The sequence below is a fragment of the Gymnogyps californianus genome, chromosome 3, assembly GCF_018139145.2.
Source record: "Gymnogyps californianus isolate 813 chromosome 3, ASM1813914v2, whole genome shotgun sequence".
Taxonomy (NCBI): Eukaryota; Metazoa; Chordata; class Aves; order Accipitriformes; family Cathartidae; genus Gymnogyps; species Gymnogyps californianus.
Window position 1 is genome coordinate 36,919,732 of NC_059473.1, and position 27,730 is coordinate 36,947,461.

General features: G+C 37.8%; 1 protein-coding gene across 2 annotated transcripts in view; it reads left to right on the forward strand.

The window, feature by feature from the left end:
- The first annotated feature begins 2,854 nt into the window (after window positions 1-2,854).
- HEATR5B (HEAT repeat containing 5B) overlaps window positions 2,855-27,730 on the forward strand; it is a 56,191-nt gene continuing 31,315 nt past the window's right edge. Inside the window, exons 1-19 of one of the 2 annotated variants that reach the window (XM_050894065.1) lie at window positions 2,855-2,980; window positions 3,535-3,746; window positions 5,418-5,526; window positions 6,572-6,721; window positions 7,226-7,403; window positions 7,776-7,933; window positions 8,963-9,212; window positions 10,801-10,956; window positions 12,356-12,606; window positions 13,051-13,162; window positions 14,392-14,544; window positions 14,838-14,937; window positions 15,627-15,736; window positions 16,544-16,707; window positions 18,744-18,919; window positions 20,145-20,250; window positions 22,038-22,228; window positions 23,783-23,942; window positions 26,763-26,952. In XM_050894065.1, coding sequence (XP_050750022.1) covers window positions 2,855-2,980; window positions 3,535-3,746; window positions 5,418-5,526; window positions 6,572-6,721; window positions 7,226-7,403; window positions 7,776-7,933; window positions 8,963-9,212; window positions 10,801-10,956; window positions 12,356-12,606; window positions 13,051-13,162; window positions 14,392-14,544; window positions 14,838-14,937; window positions 15,627-15,736; window positions 16,544-16,707; window positions 18,744-18,919; window positions 20,145-20,250; window positions 22,038-22,228; window positions 23,783-23,942; window positions 26,763-26,952 — 3,052 coding nt within the window. The remainder of the gene's footprint in view (window positions 2,981-3,534; window positions 3,747-5,417; window positions 5,527-6,571; window positions 6,722-7,225; window positions 7,404-7,775; window positions 7,934-8,962; window positions 9,213-10,800; window positions 10,957-12,355; window positions 12,607-13,050; window positions 13,163-14,391; window positions 14,545-14,837; window positions 14,938-15,626; window positions 15,737-16,543; window positions 16,708-18,743; window positions 18,920-20,144; window positions 20,251-22,037; window positions 22,229-23,782; window positions 23,943-26,762; window positions 26,953-27,730) is intronic. The other variant, XM_050894063.1, reaches the window with a different exon arrangement.

Consider the following 27,730-nt stretch of genomic DNA (forward strand, 5'->3'; position numbering starts at 1 on the left):
GCGCGGGCGCGGCGGGTGAGGGGGCGCGTGCGGTGGAGCGTGCCCGCGCGTGTCCGTGACCGTGCCCCCTCCCCCCAGGGGCCGCGGCCGCGTTGTCACGCCTCGCGCAGCCCGGAGCTGGCAGGACGCGGCTGCCGCACGGTAGGGGCGTAACGCGCGCGCCGTGACCGTTAAGGGCGGTGGGCGGGCGGGCTGTGTCGGCCCGGCCCGGGGGGCTGCGGCGGAGCGGGCCGGTGGGTCCGCGCTTCCCCTCCGCGGCTCGGCTCGGCGCCGCTGCCTGCTGCCTCCGGCTGCCCCGAGAGGAGAGGCGCCGGCGCTTGACTGCGTGTGGGGGGTGGGTATGCATATGTGCATACGTGGAGGGGGGGGTGTGTGTATAGAAGGCAGCACGCTTCTGGCTGTTCTTTAGTAAATTCGTTTACTGAGGAATTGGTGTATAGCTAGCGCTGTAACGCGGTCTCGAGGCGTTACTTCTTGAGGGGTTTTTGAACCAGGCAAGATGCACTGGGAGAGGTGCTACAGCTTATTACAGTAACCGATACAGGTAGAAGGACCCAGGCACAAAAGCCTTGTCACCTGATGCAGTTCTTCAGGAGGATGTCACTTCTCCTAAACTTGTCCGTTTTTCAGCTTTCTCAGTTACTTCACTGAAGTGTGTGCGTGATGAAGATCTAAATAGTTGATTTAGCTATAGAAAAATAGCTGGAGAACAGAAAGGAACTCTAGTACATCTGAATGTTTTATAATCTCTGTAATGCTTAAACATAACTTACTGGACACTAATTGACTTTGGTAGGCTTTTGCTGTGCATCCTGTGGGAGATAACGGTGTATTTATTACTTGTAACATGCACGGTAAGACCGAGCCCTCGCCAGAATCAGTAGAACTTGCTGGCATTTTTTGCTGAATTTTGGAGGAAACCTTTGGCCAATGTAGGTGAGCTTTGGATTGCCCTGCCTGCATAGCTCTATGTTAGACTCTCAGTCTTCAATTAGCAGAATGAGTAATTGTTCCTTGTATCCTATCCCTTGTGCTTCAGTGGCACAGCTGAATGTACGTGCAGATTTGGTTGCTCAGAGCTTGTGTTTCCTAAATTTAGATGAAGAGGTAAGGGAGTGTGTGGAAGGTGTTTAAGCGGTTCATGGCTCTAAAGGCCAGGGGAAAATTGAAACTTTTATCTGGGGAGGAAAAGGAGTAATGAGCTGTGCTGTTGTACGGTACTCCTGTGCTGTGCTGGTGTGACGAGCAGTGTAGATCTCTGGGATGCTATCCAAAGAATCATAGTGCTGTTATTCATTGTGTTTCGCTCTACTCTCATGTAAAGGTGTTTTGAGGCGATGTGTCTGTGCGTTGCTGACAGGCAATAACTCCTCAATTCTTTATAACTTAAGGGAAAAAAAAAAAAAGCCAGAAGATGTCTTTGGAGGTGTCGGGGGAGGGCTGTGTGTGCTTCCATATGTGGCTCTTCCACCTTTGCCTATCTGTCTCTGGAGATGTATGCAGTGAAAAATATCATAATGCAAAGTACCGAAGAGCAGGGAACAACCTTAGTATTACAGACATTGTGATGCTTTAGTTTTAACCAGCATTGAGTCATTAAGGTGAATTTAGAACCATAATACAGTTGTAGTGTTAATATGTCACCCCTTACTACTGTCTAATCTGGGGACTGTTTTAAAAAAACCTAGAATGATTAATTTAAATCACTTCATTTGACTTTAAGAATTTGTTGGGTTTGACCATGAATGAGGAAGCAGCTGTGAGCACGTGAGAGCACAAGTGGAATGGTGCAGCTGTCGAAAGATGATGTCTTACATAACACTCCTTAGTTGCTTTGCTTTTTCTGTTTTGCCTGAGATCCTAGTTTCAGCATCACTGCATTCAGGTTTTGAGATTGTTTTTTTTTGCTTTTTGAGTTTCTTTTTGCTGAAGATGGTTGACTTAATTTTGTGATTTTTAGATAAGTTTTATTTTTTCTATCTGTTCTGCATTAAGCAGCTACAGTTTGTTTAAATGTGGTTTGCTAAGATTAAGTTGTCTGCAGAGAGTTTGCTTAAACTGATAGTGTGCTTTTGGTAGTGCTTTGTTGCTACCCCCCATTCACTGTTTGAGCAGGATATCTAGTGTTTGATCTGTAGTATTTTGCCTGTTGGGGAGACTTGCAGTCATTTGGCTGCCGCTTGTATTCCAGGCGGTTGCACATAAGGCTTGCTGGGTTTCAGAGGGCTTATTTGTCCAGCGCTTAAAGCAAGGCTGGTGGGATCTGGGAAGTCTTAGGTCAGTGATGCCAAATGCTGTCACTGTTCCTGCCTGTCTCAAATCTGTGATGGGTGGAAATTCGTACTTGTGATAGGCTCATCTCCTTCTCACCTTGTCTGTTGAAGGTGTTGAGAAGGTGGCCAGGTTCATGCCCAAGCTTCAGGAGTGTGGTCAAGTGTCTTGATTAGGGGCAATCCTTATTCTGATTTATGTAAGAGACAGTGAGATGACTCCTTTACCTCTTTTGTGTGGTTTTTTTTCCTTTAAACAGGGACTTCAGTATAAGTTTCTTGGCTAAGAGTTAGCACCCTGAAGTTGCCTGTAGGTGCTCTTTTTACAATTAACAACTCTGTTCCCTGAAATACTAATGGATGTACTCAATTGTAAATATGTGAGTAGTTTTTATGTGGGACTGCTTAGCTAAGAGAAGTCCAAGCAGGCTGGAACCATGATACTATAATCTATAGATTTCATCTTCATATTTTCATTTGACTTTCAAAGCTTTGTACTGTTGTACTATACTTTATACTAATATTTACATTTTTATTTTAGAGTTGCTACACGAATTTACAATAAAACTGCAATTTAACCAGTTATGGAGCTGGCTCATAGTTTGTTACTGAATGAGGAAGCATTAGCTCAAATCACAGAAGCAAAGAGACCAGTCTTTATCTTTGAGTGGTTAAGATTTTTGGATAAAGTGCTGGTAGCTGCTAACAAGGTAATTTAATGTTTTTTCCCACCATCTTTCTAAAACATTTGTATTAATTTCATGCTAGAGAAAGGTGACAGGTAATGGCTAAGTGATAACTGTATGACTTCAGATTCAGCCTGAAGAGCCTCTGTATTAGTTCGTAGCTTTTAAGTGTTTAATTGTAGGCAGTCAATATGACTCTCTGTCATATAACACATAGCTTGGTTTGAGTTCTTCATTGTCGTAAATATTTGGAAGGCAAAACCTTCCCTCCCAGAGTAGGGATTCTTGATGGTAAAGAGGATTAAAAGACATTCTAGGCAGGTGTTACTGTATTTTTAGTAAGTATTTTAAAAAAGTAAAAATTAAATAGGGTAGCAGCTAATTCTGAGCATTTAGCATCTGTCTGCTGTCATTGAATGTATCTCAAATCTCTGTGAGACAAGCAATTGGATGAATTACATACAAGTGGGAGTGGTATAAGATTTACTTCAGTCTCTTGGAGGTTTTTCTGCGTGTTGGAGGCAAAACACAGAATTAAATGACTTTTCTTATTTTATTTATTTTTGGTCCCTTCACAGACAGATGTCAAGGAAAAACAGAAGAAACTTGTAGAACAGCTAACAGGACTCATCAGCAGTTCCCCTGGGCCACCTACGCGAAAACTACTAGCAAAAAATCTTGCTGCTCTCTACAGCATTGGAGACACATTTACTGTTTTTCAGACACTTGACAAGTGTAATGATATCATCAAGAGCAAAGATGATACTGCAGCCTACCTGCCCACAAAACTGTATGTTTAATATTATTAGGGAAAGGGGAATGATTTTTAAGCAAAGTAGTCCTGGATATTACAGAAAAATCTGCCTGTATATGTGCACATTATGTTTACTTATATCTTGCATGCTTATTTGGAGTTTGCATATGCTTGATACAGCAGAGAAAAGAGCAGGATTGAGATTGTGGAGGGCAGGACTCAAAGGTGACACATACATGGCTATCTGAAAGTGAGATGCTTTCCTCTAGGCAAGGGACTACCTTATGTTTCTTCACATGCTTATGTCATGGAGAGGATAACAGTTGATGAAGTAATGCAATGAAGAGATGCCACCAGTGGGATTATTGCTGATTGCGCTCAGGTACCCCATTTAAGATGGAACCTGCAGATTGTCAAACAAGAGCATTATCTATGCCCAGAGAATTGTAACCAAATGTTCAAGTTTTTTTTTCCTCATCAAAGGTTGCCTGTTTATATTCCCCTAGTGTGATATACCACACAAGTCTCTCAGAGTCTGTATACTTGGATGTGTGTGTGCATGTGTGTGTGATCCAGTTCGTCTTTACTTAGAGGAGTAGTCTCACTGGTAGGAATTTGGTTGATGCTACAAACAGCTTCCGCTGAAACTGTTTTTAGTACTTTTCCACACATACTGCTTCATATGTTCACAGCATCTAGTGAACCCCAATTTGGGCTTGCCTTCAGACACTGTCATAACAATAGGGTTTAACAATAAAATCTGAAATAGTCACCATTTGGGCAGGTACTGTACTCCTTTTATTTGAAGCTGTTGCAACTCTGTGAGGAGCTTATAGAAGTGGGAAGGGTTTTGTACTATAACAAGCTCTGAAACTTACGCTGCCCACTCAAGTGGTAGTCCAGAAGGTCTTTTACTGTATGATTTCAAACTTCAGTTTTTAGTGTTTGTGTAGAAGAATTGTGTAGGAGACATGCCTGTTAAAGGGTAGGTTGTAATGAGTTTGTAACAGATAGCTTTGCTAAAAAGTCATTTACCCAAGAATTTCAGGCTTAAAAAAAACCCCTTTTTCCTTTGTGATGAAAAAGTGCATGTGTTCAGGAGCTGCTTCTGTGACTGTCCTGGAGCAATTTGTGTATATAACTGTAGTACAGTGTTACTTAAAATATTCCTAATCTCAAATGGCAGGGCAAGGAAAACGTGTATGTAACTGTTTATGGATCCAGTGATTTTTACAGTGCCTATAATTTTTTTTTGTGTGTTATGCAATAATTTATGCATTTTAAGTTCTTAGGCTTGGAAAAACCCCATCATTCAGTATCTACAAAAATGTGTCAGGATATATTAAAGGGTAGGGGTTATCTTGCAGGTGCTTGGAAAAGAGACAGTTTATTGAAACACAAAACCCTAATCTTGCTGAGATTTCAGCATATACTTGTATTCTCCAGAATTTTTCACTCTGTGTGTAGATCCTGTAATAATACCTGCTCAAATACATTTGTGTTCTTAGAAGCTAATAACTTTTCTGTTACTTTTTTGGTAAACAAGAAAAATGATTTAAATGCACGTTGTTAAACAGACAGTATAACTAGTGGATAATAAATAGATTTTTATTCATCGATGATTAAAACATACATTTCTATTTAAGTATTTGTCTTCATTTAGATGATACAGAAAAAGAGTACATGGTTTAATGTCTTTTTTCATAGGGCTGCTGTGGCATGTGTTGGAGCATTTTATGAAAAAATGGGCAGAATGCTGGGTAGTTCTTTTCCAGAAACAGTGAATAATCTTTTAAAGTCTCTGAAAAGTGCAGAGGTAAGTTTCAGATGATTTTATATATGTGGTCTTGATTCCATTTAAACTGAAACCTGCTTTGTCCAAAGATGTTTGCCAAAATGCCTGGATTGTTTGCCTTCTACCTAGAAAAATGCAAATCACTTACATAGTTAGTGTCAAGTTAAACATGTGCATGTATTTTTACTGCAGCGTATTTAGAGTTTTGTCATATGAATATAATAGTAGTTGCTTCATAGTGGCATCAGTAATTAAAATTGCAAAATGGTTAGAAATGGTACATACAACTACTGCGTTAGGATTTCTGCCCATGTACCCTGAGTAAACATTCAGTTGTTTAAAAATGAATAATAAACACTTAAGTTTTGCAACAAAGATGTTACTCTGCATGTGAGCAGGATACATTGTGCCCTGAAAAGAGAGAGTGTGTCATAATATTGAGAGACTGTGTCCTGGGCTGTCCGTGGGTCTGATTTGACGCAAATAGCTCTGTTGGGTTTTTGTTTGTTGGGGTTTTTTTTGGTGGTTTTTGTTTTTGTTTTAAAACCTATGACAAATTGGAAGGAGTACTGATTGTGTGGATCTTGTCCTGGCAGCTGTTTTCTTCGGCTGTGTTGTCATACCTGTGTGATTTTTTGTTTTTGTTTTTTTGTGCCCTCCAGCTGTAAGTACCTGCTTGTGTGCAGGTATAGTAGGAAGCTGTTGACTACTTGGGCTTCCTGTTCTCTCATATCAACTGTTTTTTCTTTTTTCCCGAGGCTGCAGCAGACAAATGGTGGGGCAGGACAGAAGCATCTTGTCTAGGGCCAGTTTGTTGGATTGCGTGGGCTGATCTTAATTTATGTGACAACTGAGGCAGTTTCAGTAAAGCTGTATATAGTGCTTACTGTTTTCCAAAACCAGCTAGATGTCAGTTGTATATGACTTCAGTGAACTATATTATCAATGTTTCCAAAAATATTCCTGCGCAGAAGCAGGAAAATACAGAATTATGCACCTGGTTTTTGCTATAAGTACTGTGTCCACATTTTTGCATAAATGTTTTTTTGTGTGTGTGTGCATGCAGTCTCAGGGCCGCAGTGAAATTCTGATGAGTTTACAGAAAGTCCTAAATGGACTTGGAGGAGCAGCAGCTTCTTGTCACCGTGATATTTATAAGAATGCCCGATCTCTGTTGACGGACAGATCTATGGCTGTGCGATGCGCAGTGGCTAAGGTGGGTGTGTTTCTCACCAGTCCTAGAAATTCTTGTGCTGTGACTGAAGTACCTGCAGTTGAACTGTGACCTGTTGTTTATGATAGGAAATTTGATAATTACTTGGGCAAGGTAAGTCGTTACTAGTTTACACTGAAGGCTCAGACATTTGACTTATTTCATGTAAACAAAGGTACTGTAATACTGTCTTCCCCACTTCTTAAACAAATATGAGATAGAATATATTAGCTGTGAGCCTCAGTGGGAGAGGTTTTTTGTCACATAGTTCTTTTGTTGTGCTTTCCTCTTTTAATTTTTATTTATGTATTAACCTATTCCATGAGTCTTCTGATTCTTTACTCAGCTAAGTTACTGGGTGAATGGTAGAGTGTGTGTGGGGGGAAATTAACTCTTAAAATATTCATATTAAAATATTTGCTGAATAAACCTGACAATTACACTGATACTTAGATAAAAGGTAAGAATGGTTTCCATTGGTGCTCAGCAAGTCTTTTTTTCCTACAGTGTCTGCTGGAATTACAGAATGAAGCGGTGTTTATGTGGACAGCTGAACTAGAGAATGTTGCAACGCTGTGCTTTAAGGCTCTGGAAAACTCAAACTATGGTGTGCGAGTTGCAGTGTCAAAGCTTTTGGGAACGGTCATGGCTACAGCACTGATACCAAAACAAGCAACAGGTATAAGTCCTTCTGGATTCCATTTCCAAATAGACAAACTGCACCTTCAGTACTGTGTTAACATGACAGTGTTGCACGATACATTATTGTTCTGGTAGATGGAAGCTTGTAGGTGGATTGTTTGGTTTTATAAACTCTAAGCTAAAAAGAGTAAAGAGTGCTGAATCTCTGTCGTAGTCATACAAAGAAAGAGAGAGCAAACTATCAAAAACCATGTGGCAAAAGTAGCTTATTTTTTAAGCGTGAAAACAAGCTGTTATCTGAAATGTTAGATTTATGTTTGCAAGACAGTTTTGAATTGATAAGTCTGGTTTCAAGATCATTGCTTGTATTGGTTGGAACTTTGGGATTAAATGATTAGTTTTCTTTTTGCAAAAGTGATGCGACAGAATGTGAAGAGAGCCACGCTTGAGGAGGTCTTGGAGCTCATGGCCACAGGATTTCTACGAGGAGGATCTGGTTTCCTAAAGAGTGGTGGAGAGATGTTAAAAGTAGGAGGATCTGTCAATAGGGAAGTGCGAGTCGGTGTTACCCAGGTTTGTCATAAGCCCTATTTTTTAAATTTTTTTAATAAAGTAACATTTCTACATAATTGTAACCCTTTTAGTAGGAAAAATACCCACTTTATTCATTTATAAGTTAACTTACAAGTCTACTTTGACTCACCTGTTTTGTGAGACGTACATGTGGTGTCATTCACCTAAGCTACTTTCTTTGATTATTGATGTGCAGTAACAATAGATTAAAATATGTGCTAAGGAAAGCTTATTTGATCAGCGTATATTAAGAGGGATTAACTTGCAAAAATATTTGAAAACATAGTATGTTAAAGACTTCAGCTCCGTATTTAAATTTTATTTCTTTTTAGGGAGGACACACTGTTGTCCTTTTATATGTACTGGCTCTCTTTTCAGCTGCTGGGTAAAGTTTGTGGCCCTGATTTCTTAAACTATGTTTCTTCTCTCCATATGTCTGTCTCGAGTAGATGAAATCGGCTGAATGTGGAAGCTCCACTTGTCTGATAGAGAAAGGTGGCAGCAGCATCTCTTCAAATTTAGGCATTCTCGCTCTGACATATATTTCAATACACTGCAGTAACTTGCCAGAATCTAGATTTTTTTGATCGTAGGGTATTTTGTGAAACCCTTTTATTTTTCTCAGCCTTTTTCAGGTGAACTTGGCAAAAATGCCCGGTCTTCATTGTGAATTAGAACACGTTCATGTTGCTGCTGTTATTGACATTATGTTCTTAAAATTTTTAAAAAGAGACACATTTAGAGCAATGGACTGGGTTTTCTTGCTGTCATCCAAAGAGTATTTTGCACTTCACAGTATGTGTAGCAGTACAGGAGCTATTCTTGGCACTGGAAACAGTTTAGTTTCAACAACAAAGACCTGGCGCTTGGATTGATTCATCCTGCTTAGCATCATTAGGGTTGCTTATTACTAACTGGTATTGCTACTGTACTGCATTATGCATAACTGTAGTCTTTAGTCTTTGGTGACTGAATATAGTCCTTTGTTTCTGTTTTAATTGGATCTGTATGTAACTTCTGAATTTGCAGGCCTACGTTGTCTTTGTTACAACATTAGGAGGTCAGTGGTTGGAGCGCAACTTTGCTACGTTTTTGTCGCACGTACTTGATCTGGTCTCCCATCCTCGTGCAACTCAGACCCACGTGGAGGCAGTTTACTCTCGAAGATGCGTGTCCTTTATCCTGAGAGCAACTGTGGGCAGCTTACTTGGGGAGAAAGCACAGATTGCAGCTGCCAAAGATATCTGTCAAGCTATTGGTAAACAAATGAAGGCAGTGGGTGAGAACCATTTTTCTTTATTTGAGACCAGTTGAAAGTTACTGTCATTATACTGGGTCAGCCGTTTTTCAGCTTTCTTCTACAGTGAGGAGCAATTTTGTTGTTATGGTAAAAGATAACTCAGCTACTTTCTGTTTGAAATATGATATCCAAAATGTAAGTTCTACTTGAAAAGTGATTGTGTAAAACTGGCTTGTCATCCTGTGATAGCTTTTGACATTGCATTTGCTTAGAATGGAAGTGGGGAAAAAAGTATGCGTTTGCAACCTATCTTGGGATAGGTTGTATTGAAAGTCACGCAGAGTTCTTTACTACCAGTCTTGAAGATCCTGTAGGTCAGGATCTTGTAGGTCCTTGTGTATCCCCCACTAATATCCATACTGATATCCAATTGGACTTTACAGGTGACAAATAAAGGTGTAATCTGAAGACTGGAATTAGAGAAGAAAAATGTGGCCCCTTTGCAGAACTTTGCAGAATATGTAATCACTAAGAGGACTGACAAAACTGTGTTGGCATTTGTTTCTTATGAAATGAGTTAATTCAAGCTGGAGATTGAGAAAGTAAACTGGAATTGCACAACAACGCATTTACCAAACATGTTTCTTCTGCTTTTCTGCTGCTATCTAATTTGAGTTTAAAGTAATGTTTAACATATGGAAATGGAATTGATTTTGAAACTTTTTCAGGTTCTTCTCGTAACTATTTTTTTATAGGGTAGATATGGAATCTTAAACGGGTTCTGATTACAATAAGTATTACTTCCAGGAAAATAAGTCTATTGGAAATGCTGCTTCTGAGATTAAGCAGTTGCAGAAATTTCTCCTCCTGCCACCTTGTCAGAGTTGCAGGAAATTCCATTATGTATTTGGATGATCGGAAGAACTGTTTCATTTTTTGAGCATTTCTGATGAATTTGATGATAAATTGAAAGGATTTTTAATTGGTAATGATCGCTTCCCTTCATATAAGGGGGATGATTTTCTAAATTTGTACTGTAGTAGACATATAAATATTAAGCTGATACTGAAGTCCCTTTTCTTTGAAGTGACGGTTGCTGCTTCTGGGATATTGTGTAGGAGAAAGAACCTACAGTGGGATCTAGGAACTTAATTGGATAACTTTAAGATGATTAGAGGTTGTGTTAATTATTTACTGAAGGTCTGGGTGGTTTGGTTTTTTTTTTTTGTAGTTCCATATATATGCATGCAAATTTGTATGCAAAACCTAGGTATGTCAAGATGGTATTTTTAGTTACTGTGCATAGATACAATACACACATGCTGTATATGTGTGTACCTGCTTTTGTTGTGTTATACTATTAATCCTACCTCTGAGTGCACTGCCATCCATAGTAACTGCTGGGCATCTGTTTTTCATGGTCTTTGGATGATTCTGTTTGGCTGATAGCTGTAAAACTATTTCTCTTCAGAATGTGTTTGCTTTGCGAGTTCACACTGACTAAACTTGTGGTTTTGTTTTAACGTAGGGTTGACGTCAAAACTAAACTGTCCCTTTCTATCCTGTATATGTTCAGGTGTGATTCAAATGGTAGTTAAGCAAGATACTTTTGTTTTCTTTTCTGCAGAAGCAGTAGTGAATGATGCTAACAGTGAAAATAAATCAGGAGCTGCTGATGTAGCTGCAAGCCAGCATGTGATGGTGTGTGCCCTCCAGGAACTGGGTAGTCTAGTTCAGAGTCTGAATGCCACTGCCTCTCCTCTTATTCAAGAACCCTCTATTGGTATGCAAATAAATTTAAATAGAATAAATGAGACATTTGAGCAATGAATATGAAATATCATTAAATCTAGTTAAATAATAAATTAATATGTAAGAAATAAATTGATGGAACTGACACTCCCTGTAGTACTCCAGGTAGCTACGTTTGTCCAGCTCAATGTGTTTAGTACCCTAATTTTAGTTCAAGTTTGACAAGTATTAAGCAACTATTTTGATCAAAGTCTGCCTGAAGCTCTTTTTTAGGGTGAGTAAAGTTGTAAAGTTGTGATTTTTAGCATTGATTTGTTTCCGATAATGGTTTTATTGGAAATACATTGTTTGCTGTATAATGTCTGAAATATTTGCTCCTAGAAAGCTGTATTGCCTTCAGATATCAGATTTCTGTGGGAAGGTTAAGAGTATTTTGTCAAGATGAAGCTGTGAATAGTCCCATTTTAAAAAGCTAGTTATCTGGCTTAAGTTGACTAACGTTTGTGTGGGATTTTCTTCTTGTTTGTTTTACCATCTGAGTCCATGTTTATACTGTAGTGTTGCAGTTTTAAGTTTTTTCAGTTTGTGGATACCTGTGTTTTTTCCAATGGAAGGGCAAGCTCCTTTAGACATTTCATTATGTAGATTGTTGTCTTGATGCATATGACATTCTTCTCATACTGATTTTGCTCCAACTATGGGGTGGGGAAGACTGTGCTTGTATTTATTCCTTCTGGCTGCTGTGCCCTGTAAGAACAGAGGGGACTGTATCTCAGTGTTATTTCTTCTAGCTGCTATGAAGTAAGCAGGTAGAAGTTGTTCACTAGCTACAGAGAAAGCAAGAGATAAGGCAGCATTGGGGGCTTTGAAGTAGGAGTTTGCAAAGTTAGAGGTCTGGACTAAGGAAGGTGTTGGTGTGGAGAAGTTGGACTGAAGAGCTCACAGTTAGAAAGCGGGATTAGCTAGGCATGGAGGTTTGGAAAGTGTAGAAGGATGGTAACTTGGTGCAGGGGAGACGGCACTGTGTCAAAAGCAGAGTACAGCAGTCAGTGACATGTATAGCATGTGCTTGTCCACAATGTGAAGTAAACCCAAGATCAGTTACTGTTGCTCTGCTATTGGCAATCTGTGTAAAAGATGGGCGGATTGTAGGAATCATGTCATCCAGTGCCTGTTCCCTTATATAGGATTACTGTCTCTTTTCAGTTGTTCAAGTAGTAGAAGTCAGTGTAAAACCTGATGTGGAGCAGCATAATGCTAATAATACTTCTGTCTTTCCTTAAAAAAAAAGGCCAAGTCATAAAATTCAAGTACTTTAATTCTGACTTTCTTAACTTTCATGTCGCCTGTCTGTATCGATTCAGTTTACTTGTCTACGTATATTAAAAAGCACATCATAACTTTAAGACTGTAAATTCTATTTTCTATAGGTCTGTTGGAGACAGTAACTTCAGTTCTTCTTCATCCCAGCATGGCTGCTCGACTTGCTGCCGCATGGTGCTTGCGGTGTGTAGCTGTGGCATTGCCTTTTCAGTTGACTCCATTTTTAGATAGATGTGCAGAAAGACTCAACAATCTGAAGACCTCCCCTGAAGCTGTTAGTGGCTACAGTTTTGCAATGGCTGCTTTGTTAGGTGGTGTGCATCAGTGCCCCTTAGGTATTCCTCACGCCAAAGGAAAGGTGAGATAATGAGTGTTTCATCTGTGAGCGTACTAAAAGATACCTTTTATCTAGAAGTAATAGCTTTGCAAAATGTGTGACATGGTAACGAGTGAAAGCATTATTGAAATTGAACTTGTGCCTAGCAAGAGAGCAATGGCCAGAGCGTGTGTTTGTAGTATTTCAGTTGCAATATATACCAGCTTTTTTCCCCTCTCTTTTTCAAATTTGCATTCTTGTTTGGCATATTAATGAATAATTGCTGAAGAGAATATTACTGTCTGTATTGTCATATGTAAAACACTAATCATCTGCATGAAATGTGATCTGCATTCATTCTTTATGGAAGGTCAATTTAAATGATTTGAGAACATCTTTATAGTCTGTAAGGGTGGATGTGTAGCAGTAGCTAGCAGTGGCTTAATTTATATTTTTAAAATCCATTGGGTTTTGTCATTGGTGCAGATGGTGGTCAGTATTGCTGAGGATCTGTTACGAACTGCTGCACAGAACAGCAGACTCTCCTTGCAGCGGACTCAAGCTGGATGGCTTTTACTTGGAGCGCTTATGACTTTAGGTGTGTAAAAACAGTTGCTTTTTGGTTTATTTTAATGCTTGTCCAACATTTCTGATTATCCACTGTGGCAAATGGTCTCTACATATAATCAGTTCAGTATCTAGCACAAGAGTATTTATACCAAGGGAAACAAAGTTTTAGTGCATTTATTTCAGCAGTGTTGTTTATGCTGGGGAGAAGTGAAGTATTAGTGTTTATGTAAGCTGAAGGATAGTAGAAGGTGTTGTACCTAAAAAAAAATTCTGCTCTGTTTTTAGAAACCCAGCCTTTAGTCATTCTATGAAAAGGGCAAAATTGCCCATAGTCTTCCTTCCTTAATACCGTGGTGCAGAAGAAATGGACTGTAAATAAAACATAATGAGCATTCCATCAAGTTGCATGTGTGCCTCTGGATAGGCAACAGTACTGATTAGAAGTGTTATTAGTTTAAAAGACATCCAGTTGTCTTTCAAAAAAGCCATCCTCATGTTCATGTCTGCCATCACAGAAATACCAGAAGCTATATTTTGAGAGGTTTCAAGTATACTCTTGAATTTTGCAGCAATAGTGGGGTTTTTTTGTTTGAGGTTTTTTTTATACTGGAAAATATGATGAAGTTCAGATGCATTCTGCAGTATTTTGATCTCTCAGCAAACACCATTTTGTGTTTCATCTTGCTTCTCTAAATTGTCTCTTTTTTGCCAGCTTATTGTCATGTTTTTCTAACAGTGTAGCCCTATTTTGGTTGTCCTTCTCCAATATATTTTTAATGCACTTGCACTGGATCTTCTGAAGCTTTTTCAGAAGTTTTCTTTAAACTTGACCATTAAACTAGTCGCATAATCAGTAACTGTCAGTTATTCTTCTACTCATTTTATGAACAAGTTAGGATAGGCTAAAGAGCTTGCCTTCAAAATAGTAATATAAAAAAAATTAGAAGTCAGAATAAAAAGATAGTTAAAAGACAGTTGGCAGTGATTACATATTACATGACAATGTATAGAATTGCCTATTTCCTATTTTTAGTACTGATATCAACAAAAAGACTTACCTATACTATTTATTTGCCACACTTTCAACCTTGAAATGAGAAAGAATTACCTTTGTTTTTCATTGTTCAAATAGGGAGAAAAGGAAGAGAAGTAAAATAAGAGAAAAATAGCTTAAAGAGCAAAAGCCTTCATGGCAGATTTTTCACGCTTAGTTAAATATGAGTGTTTATTGTACTGTCACTTTATTTTTTTGCATAGGTCCTTCTGTTGTTCGGTATCATCTGCCTAAGATGTTGCTGCTATGGCGAAACGTGTTTCCACGTTCTCTGAAGGAGTTGGAAGCAGAGAAGGCAAGAGGAGATTCTTTTACCTGGCAAGTAACACTGGAAGGCCGTGCTGGAGCTCTGTGCGGTAAGAATTTTAAACTTCGGGATTACAAGTGCGCAGTAAACCAAAACCCAATCCCAAGTATTGTAGAGAGAACTCTCATAACTTCCCTGCTTTCTTTGAAAATGAGTAAGATGTGTCAGATTTTCATCAGTGTGACCTGGTTTTGGCATATAGTTTTATGAACATGTCACACAGCCTTTGAATAAACATTTTTAATTGCTGCTTTTTTGATATTCTCTTAGGATCTGTATCTTGCTCATGCTTTGTATTTGTTTGTTTCAGTAAAATTTTAATTTAAACTATTTTGTTATTAGCTATGAGAAGTTTTGTTGCTCATTGTCCTGAGCTCCTTACTGAGGATGTGATCAGGAAATTGATGACACCCATAGAATGTGCCATGACAATGATGTCGCAGTAAGTAGGCAGTTTTTGCTCTTTATTCACTTTTGTCCTTTCCCAGACCTGAAATACTAGAACTAACTTGTTTTAATTCATATTCTGACCTAGTACTGTGCTGTTGCTGCTTGTCCATGTTGAGAAAAACTGTTATGAGCATTGTGTTTATGGGCGGTAGCTTTGTAAAAGTATATTCTTGCATAGCCTGTGCTGAAGGGCCTGCCATAGTAACTTTAGTTAACTGTGTTTTGAATTTCCAGTTCAGTGAGCTTTTCAATTCATGATTTGCTTATCCTTGTGCAAGAAATGAGAAAACTAAGATACTGGTATACTAGATGTTAATCAATACACTCTCCTCCTATGAAATGTACTAATGAAAAGACTTTAAATGTTTTACGGAATAAAAGAAAAAACACAGTTTTGGGTTGGGTTTTCTGGTTTGGTCATGTGCCCCCCCCCTCCCGGGATTAAAATAGGAGTTTCTTCTGGGGAGGTATGTCTCTGATTTACGGCAGTGTGTGTTTTTAAAAAAAAAAAGTTTGCTCCATACAATTACTTCTGAAAATGTACTGATGTTGCTCAGAGTAGTTCTCTGAACACTGTTTTCTTGTCTTGGCTAGACGCATATCTTGTGAAAAGAAATCTGAAAATACTCTTCAGTAACTGCAATATTTCTGGTTGTCTCTTTTTCTCTTTTGATTCTATAGCATTCCATCAGTAATTAAAGCCCATGGAGCTCATCTCAAAGCTAGTGCAGCTATGGTCCGTTTAAGACTTTATGATATATTGGCTTTATTACCTCCGAAGACATATGAAGGTACATAAATTTTTAACAATTTTCATTAGAGTAAAATTCTGCTTACTCCTTTTTGATGTATTTTTGGTGCTTGCCTTTGAAGCAGATATAAGATTCAAAATAGAATACTAGGAAGAATATACTACAAGAATGTTGTACTATATTCTTTATCTTCTGTATGTCATCTTGACAGTATAACTACAGAGTATGAATATTGCAAAATATTAGAGTAACACTTAGTATAAAAGTTACAGTCCCATTTATAGGATTGAGAGGTATGGAGATCATGTTCTGAAATCCAATTTAGGTGTTTTACATCATTGTTACTTAAAAGATAGAGAACATTATTTCTTAGTATACTCAAAGGGCATATGTGAGAATGAAGATTTCGTTTTGGTTTGTTTATTTTTTTTTTTTTAACCTGATTTGATCTATTAGACAGATTTATGCTATTGTTATTAAATTGCCAGGCACCGTCACATGATCTGACATGATCTGACAGATTAGCTTTTTGGGTTTTGTTTGTTTTCCTTAATTCATTAAATTTACATGATCGTGTGGACAAGCAAATTTTTGCAAAATCTGGATTGTCATCCTGGAAAGGATGGCCCAATCTGTTGTTTAGAACATTGATTTGGGAATTGGGAGCCCAGAGTTCTGTTTGAAGCCTTGCTCTCAACTCTAGTCTTGCCAGGTTTACTTCTCTGTCTGTTTGCTACCTGTAAAATCGAGGTAATGGTACATGCTTTGATTTGTAACTTCTGATCACTAGCTGAAATGTTTTGGATAAGAAGCAGCAATGATTCTTTTTAATATCTGTCCTTTTAGGATCATTTAATGCGCTTCTTCGAGAGTTGGTAGCAGAATTTACTTTGACAGACAACTCTGCTAATACAACCACATCACTCCTAAGGTCTCTTTGTCATTATGATGATAGTGTTCTTCTTGGCTCTTGGCTGCAGGAAACGGATCATAAGTCAATTGAAGACCAGGTAGTAAAAAACTAGAAGAATAATGAATTATCTGCATTATCTGTCTGTGTGGTGTGTGTGTGGGGGGAAGCCTTCTAAAACTGAAGCTTCACACCTTGGTTTTAGTCTTATTTCAGAGGTTTGTTAGATGTAAGTCCTTCCATCTACAGTGAACTGTTTTGATTAAAAACTGCCTACAGCTGAGATAAATTGCGTAAGGCTACTCATATGGTTGTGGTTAGTGAACTAACCTAATTTCTTTAAAATAAAACAACACTACCCACTCCCCCTCTGATCTTCCTAGTCTAGCAGTCGTTCTCTTATATTTATCCTGGTTCAAAAAAATCTATAAGTTCCACTTAACATGTTTTATAATGAAACTGCTGTCAAAATATCAGTATTGCAAATGGTGTTATAGCAAAACAAGATTTAACTGGTTTTATAGGTGTAGTATGAAATCTTACCTTTCATTTGGAAGTGTTGACACAATTTTGTTGGCATTATAAGGAATTCGCTACACTTCTGAAAAAAAAAAGTGAGTCTTTGAAACATAGGAATTGAAAATTTAAAAAAAGGAAGCAAGTATTGCTATGGGGGTCTCTCTTAATAAAATTTTTCAGATCAACCGGTAATGTTGATCCAGTTAATCATTTTTCTTATGGCCCTTGCAGAAGGAATGTAACATAGGGAACAATTTGTTAATGTTACCAGATAGTTTCCTAAACTATGTAATAGCCTTCTCTTTGCTTTCCTAATTTGTGATGACTAGGAAGGGGCTGGCTGCCTCTTTTCAAGCCTTTTACCCTCATATATTTCAGGATTTGATGACATGGAGGAAAAAATGTTTGTCCATCTGGGTATACCCACCAACCTATCTCTGTCGTCATAATTCTGCTCTGATTTTTGATTTCTCAGTGAACTGTATTCCCTAGACAACTAACTGTTCTGAGCATTTGCTGAACTGTGCCATCATAAACTTTGCAACTCAGGTTCTCAGAAATTTCTTGGCGTGAGAAGAAGCGGGGAGCTGAAAACGCCTCTTCTGCCACAGCCTATCTAATAATGGCAAGGTTTGTCAGAAGGCAGCTGTCTTGATTGAGCAGATCCAAAAGCCAAGACTGATACAAGTGTGAGAAACCAAGGGGAGACTTTCTGAGAAAAGATCAGCATGTCAAAGGGAAAAAGGGTTTTATAAACTTCCCTTGTTTGTTGTGGTGGACATAGTAGACTTCCAGCACAGTCGTCAATCCACAGAGCTTTCTGGGATGCTCCTCCCTCCCCCCACCTCCTTTTTTTTTTTTTTTTTTTTCCTTTTTCGACCTCTAACCTGTAAAACAGTGTCACTGTTGGTAACCGGAGCCCTGTAGTGCATCACAGAATCCTCTTGTGCTTGGTGATGTTATTTTTTAGTGATATGGAGGTCTGAACAAATGTTTGCTCTGTTTTCTGATCTTTTAAGAAGAATACAGAGCTACTAGAGTCTAATTTTGTTTCATGATTAAATAATGAACAAGTTATGAAAATGAGTTTTTCTTCAGAGAAAATAGATGATTGTTTAATTGTGTTTCCTGAAAGAATGATGGTTAGGAAGTATTTTCACGATGATAGGAATGTTAGTAATTTTAGTACTGTTTCTAAATCTTTGTGTAGGGAATCATTACAGCCAAAACTGATCATGTAATATACTGTATTGTAACTCAATGCTCAAACAGAGTGTGAATGAATAACCTTTTTTCTGAAATGTCACTTTGTAGTCAGTGGTTCGGAAGCTACCATTAGTACCAGAATTAATCTGCTTTTCTCTAATTTCCATCTCTTACTACCAGGAGTGATAGTTTGTGCATTTATCCAGCTGTTAACTGCTTTGACCCTCCGGGATTTAGCTGGCCCTGTAAATGCTAGTGTGCATATGCATGGGGACACTGCAGTTGCATTCAGACGTTTGTAAGCTGTTTTGTTGTTCTAAGCTATTGTATACGTATTTTGGTTATCTCTAGTTCCAAATTTTAAGTGCGAAGGTATATTCAGAGGTATTCATATTATGTGGCGTTTTGCAGCTTCAGCCAAACAGTGCGTCTGGAAGTGGTGCTTTGGAACATGATCCGTCTTCTATTTATTTGCGCATCCCTGCTGGTGAAGCTGTACCTGGTCCCCTTCCTTTAGGAGTATCTGTCATCGATGCGTCTGTGGCTCTCTTTGGTGTGGTTTTTCCTCATGTCTCTTACAAACATAGGTCAGTTTACATCAGTGTTCAATTTCAGAATCTAATGCCTTGTTCTCTGGGTAGTATTATGTTTTGATTTTTTTCCTTGAAATAATCTACTTTGATATCAACTGTCTTTAAATTCAGAGTTCAGTATTTGGTGTTCATTGTGTCTCAGGATTCCAGAATATGTCTACTCAGTTTAGAAATACGGTGATTTCATCAGTTTTATCAGTTTTGAAGATTAGGGTTCAGAGGTGGAGACTAGATTCTTCTCTTCTCTTACTGCATTTAACAGTAGTAATATCTCTGCAACCAAAATTTCCTGCAAAAATATCCATTGCAATTAACCAAATCAGGCTTGAAAACATAGCAGTAGCATCTGTTGAATTTCATTTGGCTTCCACGAGTAAGATAATTTGATTTATACTCAGCAAATGATTTTATGCATGATGAAAAAGAGGGAATGGAATTCAGCTTATTTTCCTTTGTGTTCCACATTACCTTTGCAGAGTTATGAGTTGTCAGGACTACTTCTGTCATTCAGTTTAGCTAATTCGTCACTGAGCACAGAGTGAAAGCAGCTCGAAGACGCATTTCAAAGTAAAATTATCCTTCAGTGCAATCCTGATGGGAACAGTTTTTTCTTAGCAATCTCATTTTGCAGTAAGTGCAGGATAGACTTGGGGCCAGCTTGCAGTAATTCAACTTGATCTATATCTGTTGTTAGCTATGGAAAGATTTGGCTGGGAGTACTGCCGAGTAGTTAAAGCAGATTAATCATTATACTCCTGTTCTCAGTATCTTCTAGGGAGTACTCCTCCTCCCAGTAACACTTTCTGGCATGGTTAGAATGGGGTGAAAATGGAGGTTAAATGAGGAAAACAATAGGAACAATAATAGGAATATGGAGGGTAACACTATTTTGAATGGTAGTGGAGAGGCAGTATTTTTCCACTCTTGTCCTCATAGCTTTCTAGTTATACAGCCAAATGTATCTGAAGACTCACTTCCTCTTGGTGTTTTCTTCAAAAGGAATAGTAAACATTTGTGGATAAGCTAAAAGAACCAGCAAAGGGATGTTCAGAATAACTCTACCCTTTCTACCTGAAGTGAATACCTTCTGCAGCCCCTGAAGCATAAATTCTGTGACTGAACTTAAAAGGCTCTCGTTGTGTGCGTTTTTTTACCAGCTGAGTTTTAGTTTGTATTTTGAAAGAATATCACTTAAATTATGTTCTTTCCTTTGTTTTAGATTACAGATGTTGGATCACTTTGCTGAATGTGTCAAGCAGGCTAAAGGTGTTCGCCAGCAAGCTGTGCAGCTTAATATCTTTACTGCTGTTCTTAGTGCCTTGAAGGTAAAAGTTGTAAACTTGTAATGGATGCCAAAGCTCAGCAGTTTGATTCATCGATTTGTATTCGATACAAAAGGCTGTTAGAAGAACATTGCTAAAGTTTCCACTTAACATTCAAAAGTTTGAAAATACCAAAATTAAATTTTTTTCAGATATTACCGTGAGCTCTTGTCTGCATGTATCAGTACAGAGAACAGATGAGGCTCAAGTAGTCAGCATTCTATAGTATTCAGACTATCCTTTTTTTTTTTCTTTTTCAATCCTGTAGTTTTATTTGCACTGTACTCATGGATCGTGGATTTAAGTACTTTGTCATGTATACTCAAAAACCCACTCATGTCATAGAGTATTGTGCAGATGAGGCTCATGGAAATAAAAACAAAAATAGATTTGGGTTTCCATTTTGGATGTCTTAATTTTTTCTTCTTAAGACTCCCTAATACTGCATAGAATTCTAGATGCTTATGTCCAGTCCCACTGACTTCAGTTACAGCTCTGTGTTCTCTATCTATACTTGGAAATCCAATCTCATGCTATCAAGTCAGGAAGCTAGACAGCAAGTCACAAATAATATTCCTGAGAAATACATGGTTTCAGTGTCTCGCATGGCCTCAGGTCTCTGTGGAACGGTGTCTTAGAGTGTAGGATTTTCTTTCTACTAGTCAAGTTTCTTAAGGCATTTCTCATTTTTTTTTTTTCCTGATACTGTTTTATATAGTTTCCAGTTCATGAGTCTGTCGGACAACATCTGTCATTGTCATCCTTGTTCATCTTCAGAGCAACTAAGTCCTGTGCGCTGAGGAAGCTACCCTCATAGAAGTGCCAGCCTGTAATTAAAGATTGGATGAGTTTTTTCTTGTCTGACTTTTGCCATACAAAAAATGGCTGCCTAGTTTAAGCTAATTGTTACCAGGGCTCCATGTCCTTAGTTGATGGGCAAAATACATTGGCAAAACAGCACCCCTCTTCCTTGCTTTGTTCTTAAAAACGTGAACCATGTTGCTACAAGTTGAAAAGTAGATTCTGAGACAGATGCCTGGAATTTCCCATGCCATACCAAATGGCCAAAGTATTGTCAAAACTGAGCTGAAATGAGGATTTCAGAACAGAAAACGAGAATCTCTGGTAGAGCCACAGATAAATGCAGTGTTTGTACTTTACATGTGTTTGATTATTTTTCCCAAAGTAAAAGACTTCTTGAAAGTTGTAGTGAAAGGTGATGTGCTATTAATGAAATATGGGAACCAAAGAAGCTGCAGAAGCAGTGTTTAGTGTTATTGTTCTGTAGAATGTTCATATAACAGACTGTATAAATGTTTGCAAAGGTGTGATTATTAAGAAAAAAATATTTTCATGTACCTAAAATGTCTTCGATTTAAGTGATTCTTGCAGAAACATAACTGAGCTGTGGTTTTCCTGTCTGACAAAAAGAGATGTTGCAGTTAGATTTTAAAGCTTCTCTTTTTTTCTGAGGTATCCTGTGTAAAGCTAGCTCAGATTCAGTAATGCTAGGGTGCATGTAGCACTGTAATACGTTTGATAAAAAAGACTGGTGCAACAGGTCTTCCTGTATGTGAAATAGGTAAAGTGTTGGCAAACATAAGACTATGTTGTTGATTTAGAGTTTAAATATTTTCAACCAGTATATTTTAGGATAAATGACCACAAATTTAAATGAAAGTAAAAGTGCATCATTTTTAATTTAAGATCTCAAATATAGTAAAATTGCTCTTGTATCTTCCCTTTCTCCCCTGCTTTAGAATGTTTTTTTTCATATTTTTTTCATGTAGGGTTTAGCTGAGAATAAGAGCACGTTAGGACCAGAAGAAGTCCGCAAATCTGCTCTGACGCTGGTAATGGGTGCCCTTGATAATCCTAACCCTATTTTGAGATGTGCAGCAGGCGAAGCTCTTGGCAGAATGGCTCAAGTGGTTGGAGAAGCCTCTTTCATTGCTAGAATGGCTCAATACAGTTTTGATAAGTAAGTTGGTTTTGATTCAGAAAAGGAAATAAAAATAATTTAACGTAGTTTGGAAGATTCCTCTACTAAATACCATATTGATTATTCTCTTTTCTTCATGCTTGATTGCTATGATTATGTATATCTAACAAACCTTCAAACAGAGTCTTCTCTTTTTGATTTATTTCATGGGGTTCTTCCAGGAATAAAAACTGAGTTGTTAAACTACTTGGAATGTGAAATGATACCAATGAATAGTTTTTGATGAGTTGAAGGTGACTAAACTGCTTCAGATAGATAAACGCAGCTTACACTAAGTATGTCTGTAATATGAATTGTGTGATAGTGGTTCTGTTTCATCAAAACATCCTCTTTACATATTGATTTAACTTATCTACTGGCCCATAATTTTTTTCCATATTCTGTTGTTCATCTCAGGTCTTTAGAAAGATGACTGGTAGAGATAACAAGACACTGTTTCCCAATTTTTGGCTTAAATTTAAGACATCAGCCTATGTGTGAATGAGAATGCACCTGCCTCAGGGCTGCAGCCCTTATTTTTGGCTGGTCAGGCTGCATGCATGTAGCCTGAGTCCAGCTCTCCTACCTCTGGATAATTCAATTTTTCATCTTGTAATGAAGTACATCATCTTTACTGTCTTTCCTTGAATTTCTATTACTGGGACTGTCTCCTTGGTTTCTTATCTAGGATTCAAGTTGTTAATTGTTGCCAGTCTGTTGACACTGTTAAGTAATTTTTTTGAGATTTGCATTTACTTTGTTGTTCACTGATAGCTAAGAGCATGCTTGGCTCTCATATACAGACAACCAGGAAAAAAAAAATCTTTCTCTGTTCTGATTAGGATATCCTTCTTTTCTCTCTCTTCCCCACCCCCTGAAAACTTTTTAATTAAAAAGTTATGTATGTGACGTGCATTCAGAAGCAGAAGTTTTGTGGAAAATATTCAACAAGTCACTGCATCATACAACTAGGTCATTCAGAATGCTATTCATTCTGTTTTAGTTTCATCAATAAAACACTATTTAAAAAAAACTTTGTCGGAAGAGTCATAGAAATCAGCTGTAGAAGAAAACAGCTGTATTAAAAAGTTATTCAGTTGACTTTGCAGTGGAAGATGTAGCTGTGGATTTCTTTGTCATTCCTTAATATGTGTTGTCATTTTTCCATTCTTGATTCCTTTTCACTGCAGTGGTTTAGCAATGACTTTTCTGATTATTAAATTAGTCTGCTGTGAAACATTGGAAAACACTAGATGCTTTTCCTATATTCTTTCACTTCTAAAACTCTTCTTCATCTGAAATGTCAAGTTGTGACCAGGAAGAAAGAAAATAACTATTAAAATATCTTTTTTTTCCACTTGCCTTATATGTAATCTGGTTTAATAGCAGTATAGATTAAGTACATTGTTTTTGCTTTTGTTGTTAAGGCTTCTCAAGATCTTGTAAGGTGGCCTGCAAAATTCTGTTAGTCATTTGCACTGTTATGGTACTTGAAGGGTTCTTTGTAACAAACTTAGTGAATTACATTATTTCCTTTTCTTTAAACATTGATAGGTTAAAATCTGCTCGAGATGTTGTATCAAGAACGGGCCATTCTTTGGCTCTGGGCTGTCTTCATCGGTATGTTGGTGGAATAGGTTCTGGACAGCATCTGAAAACTAGTGTCAGTATTCTCTTGGCTTTGGCACAAGATGGAACCTCTCCTGAAGTCCAGGTAAAAAACACAATCATGACAAAACTACTTTAAAATGTTCAGGATTAAAATTAAGAATTAAATTACCTGTTCAGATGTTCTTTACTGGAGATTGTCACATGTAAGCCAAATCTTATGGATGTAGCATGTGCCAGGGAGCATGAAGAAAGCGGAACTTTCCTTATAAACTCTTACAGTACAGAATCCTAAATACGTACTGCAATTAAAATGGAACCTCACTGTTAGTTAGGGAGGCAGTTGCAAGTGGTCGTGTTAATTCAGACTGAGAAGTGTGTGCTTGTCAGCTGAGCCAGAGTAATTCACTGTGGGCATATTCCTAACTGACTGTAATTATAAAGCAAAATGTGTTACTTGTACCTTAGCTGCCTAAACTAAAGTTTTTAATAACTGGCTAATGGTTAACATGTGATCAGTTACTGGAGTCTCAGGTGATGAGCAGTAGTTTTCTTTGCCAGGTAGTTTCTGTATGTGCGATACTGTGAACACAGTATGGCAGTACATCATCTTTGGGGGGTAATATTACGACAACAAAAATCTGTTGCAAGGTAAACTGCAGTTAGGGGACAAAAGGGGAACTAGTAGGAGCCAAGTCCAAGACAAGGCAAAGGCAGGGAGGGGTTTCTATCCACTATGGGCTATAGACATGGGGAGTCTCACAGGAGGACAACTTGACTGCTAAAAGTTGCTGATAAAAGTAAAAAGGGGATTAAACATGCTGCTGAAAAAGCAATGCCTTTGGAGTTGCTGAATATGTATAAACAGTGTGCAGCACAGAAAGTTTCCTAAGTTGAAAATACTTGAAAAATGGGAGAACACACTGTCTTTACTCTCCCAGGAGAAATTTGAGAGGTCAGTGTCTTGGTCTGTCTTTACTCTCCCTTAAGCATCTCTTTGTGGCTGCTGCTGTAAAAAGAAGAGAGGGCTAGATGGACCAGTACATCTGTCTGTACAATAAGAAGTTGAATGTTAGAGGGAAAAGTGCTGATTTTTTTTTTTTCCCCCAGCACTGAAATCTATCAAAGCACTAGAATAAAATAATTACTTCAGAAGGAGGGGGAAAAAAAAAAAGAGAGAAAGAAACCTTTTTTGAGTAAAAGCAAGTGTCTTGTCTATAATTATTGTTCTTCAAAGATTATGGTGTAATTGCATGATATAACAGGTAATTTTTTGTCATTCTTTTCATGAGTTACTGCAAGGAAACGATTATCTGGAATAGTGACTGACTATTATGCTTCAGCAGCAGGAAGTAGTGTGCCACCCATGAGTAGGGGCACTTTATACCCACAGATTGAGAAGCTGAAGCCCCCAGTAACTATACAGAATCATACTTCCACCTTGGTTTAACTTGTTAACTTGATAGAATATGTACTAGAGTACCTTCTTATTTCTTTCCTCAGGGCAATAAAAAAAAATACCAAAATAATCAAGCTTATCACTTGGGAAAATAAGCCTAGTTTTGTTTGGAGATAAAGTTTAAAAAATAATAATCTATAAATACAATTTAAAGTCTCTTTTAAATTCCTTAGTTTATTTAAGGTAAGACAAAGTTCAGTTTGCATACGTAACTTACTTCATGTATGAGCAAGTAATTTTGAGGCGTATAATTGTGTATCATTCATTTAAAAAACAAAATGGAAAAGGTTACTGCTATATGAAAAAAATGTGAAGTATTAAAGGGGAAGCCCAGGTAGAACTTGCATACCTACCTTATTTTCTGTTGAGAGTACGACACAAGGCCACTGTGAAAAGCTAAGCTTTTAAACCTCATCCCTCACCAGATCAGTGTGGATACACAGAAACTGTATGGGAATACGAGTAATGGAAATTTGCAGGAATGAAAGGATAAGCTGTGATGTGCTACCATGTGGTTAGGACTATAGAAGTAGTTACGTGATTGCTAGTGCTAATGGTTTTTGGGTTGCATCAGAGAGGATTAAAAAGGAGCAGTTTTAAAGGCAGGTTTTCCAGCTCATTCCTAAGAGTCTAGCTTTGTAACTGTAATATTCTATTAACTTAGTCTTTTCAGTGCAATTGCATCACATATTTAATGGAAGAAAATTCTGAAATAAGATCATTTAGTAGCATATTATGGAGAGATAGCTAATGCTTTCAGGTCTGTCAGGGGACTTTATTTCCCATGAAACGTCAGTGGCCAAAAAGACTGTCCCCTTGCCCACTTCTTGCTTTGACAATTACAATAAATTATTTTGCTCTTTTCTTATTTACTTATCTTGCAACTGAAATGGGTTGATCTTTCACCATTTTTTTTCTCATCCCGTAGTACACTGACTGTGAACAGCACTGCTTTCTTCTCTTGCACTGTCTAATATGAAAATTCGTTAGAAAATGCATGTGAACCTTTCAGCTTGTCATGAAAATCAGTTTCTACTGGAATGTCAAAGGCACTCGCCACTAAGGACTTTGTCAACTGCCTATTTCAGACTCTATGTCCAGTTTTACAGTGGAACGATTCTTTTTCCCCTGTCTTAAGAGTTGCTCTTCTTTTTTCCTTTTTTTTTTAAGTGGGTGTGGTGTTTGTCTTTGTATTTTTATTCTTCAAAGTGCTTAACCGTTTTTTGCTCAAATTCTTTGTCATCTTCATTATCCCCAAAACTGCTGATGGCCAAAGAGTATGCCAGAGATATTTAAACTCCCAAGTGATTGCCTGAGATTCTGAGATCTTTGAAACACTTCTGGAGTCAGAGTAGCTAACTGGCCATGTTTAAGCAAGGATGTACAGAGCTAGGCTCAGTCTGCATACAAAACTGTTTACATTTCTTAAATTTATTACTGAAAAATATTCCTTTGTTTTTTTGATAGACCTGGTCTCTCCATTCACTTGCCTTGATAGTAGACTCTAGTGGACCAATGTACCGTGGATATGTGGAGCCAACGCTTTCTCTAGTTCTTACTCTGCTCTTAACTGTTCCACCATCGCATACGGAAGTACATCAATGCTTAGGCCGATGTCTTGGAGCTATAATAACTACTGTTGGGCCTGAGCTGCAAGGTTAGTAGGAATTTGAAGAGAAAACAAAAAATATAACTTGTATAAAGATAATATATCACAATCTTAAATGGAAGATAATGAATTTTTGTTAGTTGCGGGGGGGGTGTGTGTTGACAAATTCAGTTACAGTCCTGCAAGCAACCTCACTTCTGATGCTACTTCTGACTGGTTGGGGCTTTTTTGACTACAGTTTGAGATTTGTGTAAAGAAGTTGCAGTGATGTATGGTGTGGCTAATGGCAAATTTGCATGGTAGGTAAAAGATAAAAAACACCCTTGCTACATATTTTGCCATGCATGTTTTTGTGTATAGGTGGGGCAAGAGGCAAGATTTTTCCTCTGCTTTTTCAACACATGTGGATTTTATTTTTAACTGATAGCAAGAGCTTAAGTTTGACATAATTGATAATACTGTGAACTATAACTCAATTCCACTCATTCTTGTTATTCTTGGATCACTGTACCTTACTGTAGAAAATAAGATCTTGTCATGCCAAAAACTATATCTGAAATTCTGTGTCTCAGATGGCAAAAACACGGACTTGTAACTTTGTCTAACTGGGATTTTTAGGATTATTTGTAGGATGGTCTTTGATGCAGTGCCAGAGAGCCAGCCACTAGTGAAATTTTAACTGGACTTAAATTTCTAGTTATGACAAATTTCTAGATGGTTTAATTGAACTTGTGTATCTGCTTGCTGTGTGTTAACCTTTTGATCTGGAGTGTCATTAACTTTTAAAATAAACAACAGCTTATGTAGAATGTCTTCTGCAGGTTCC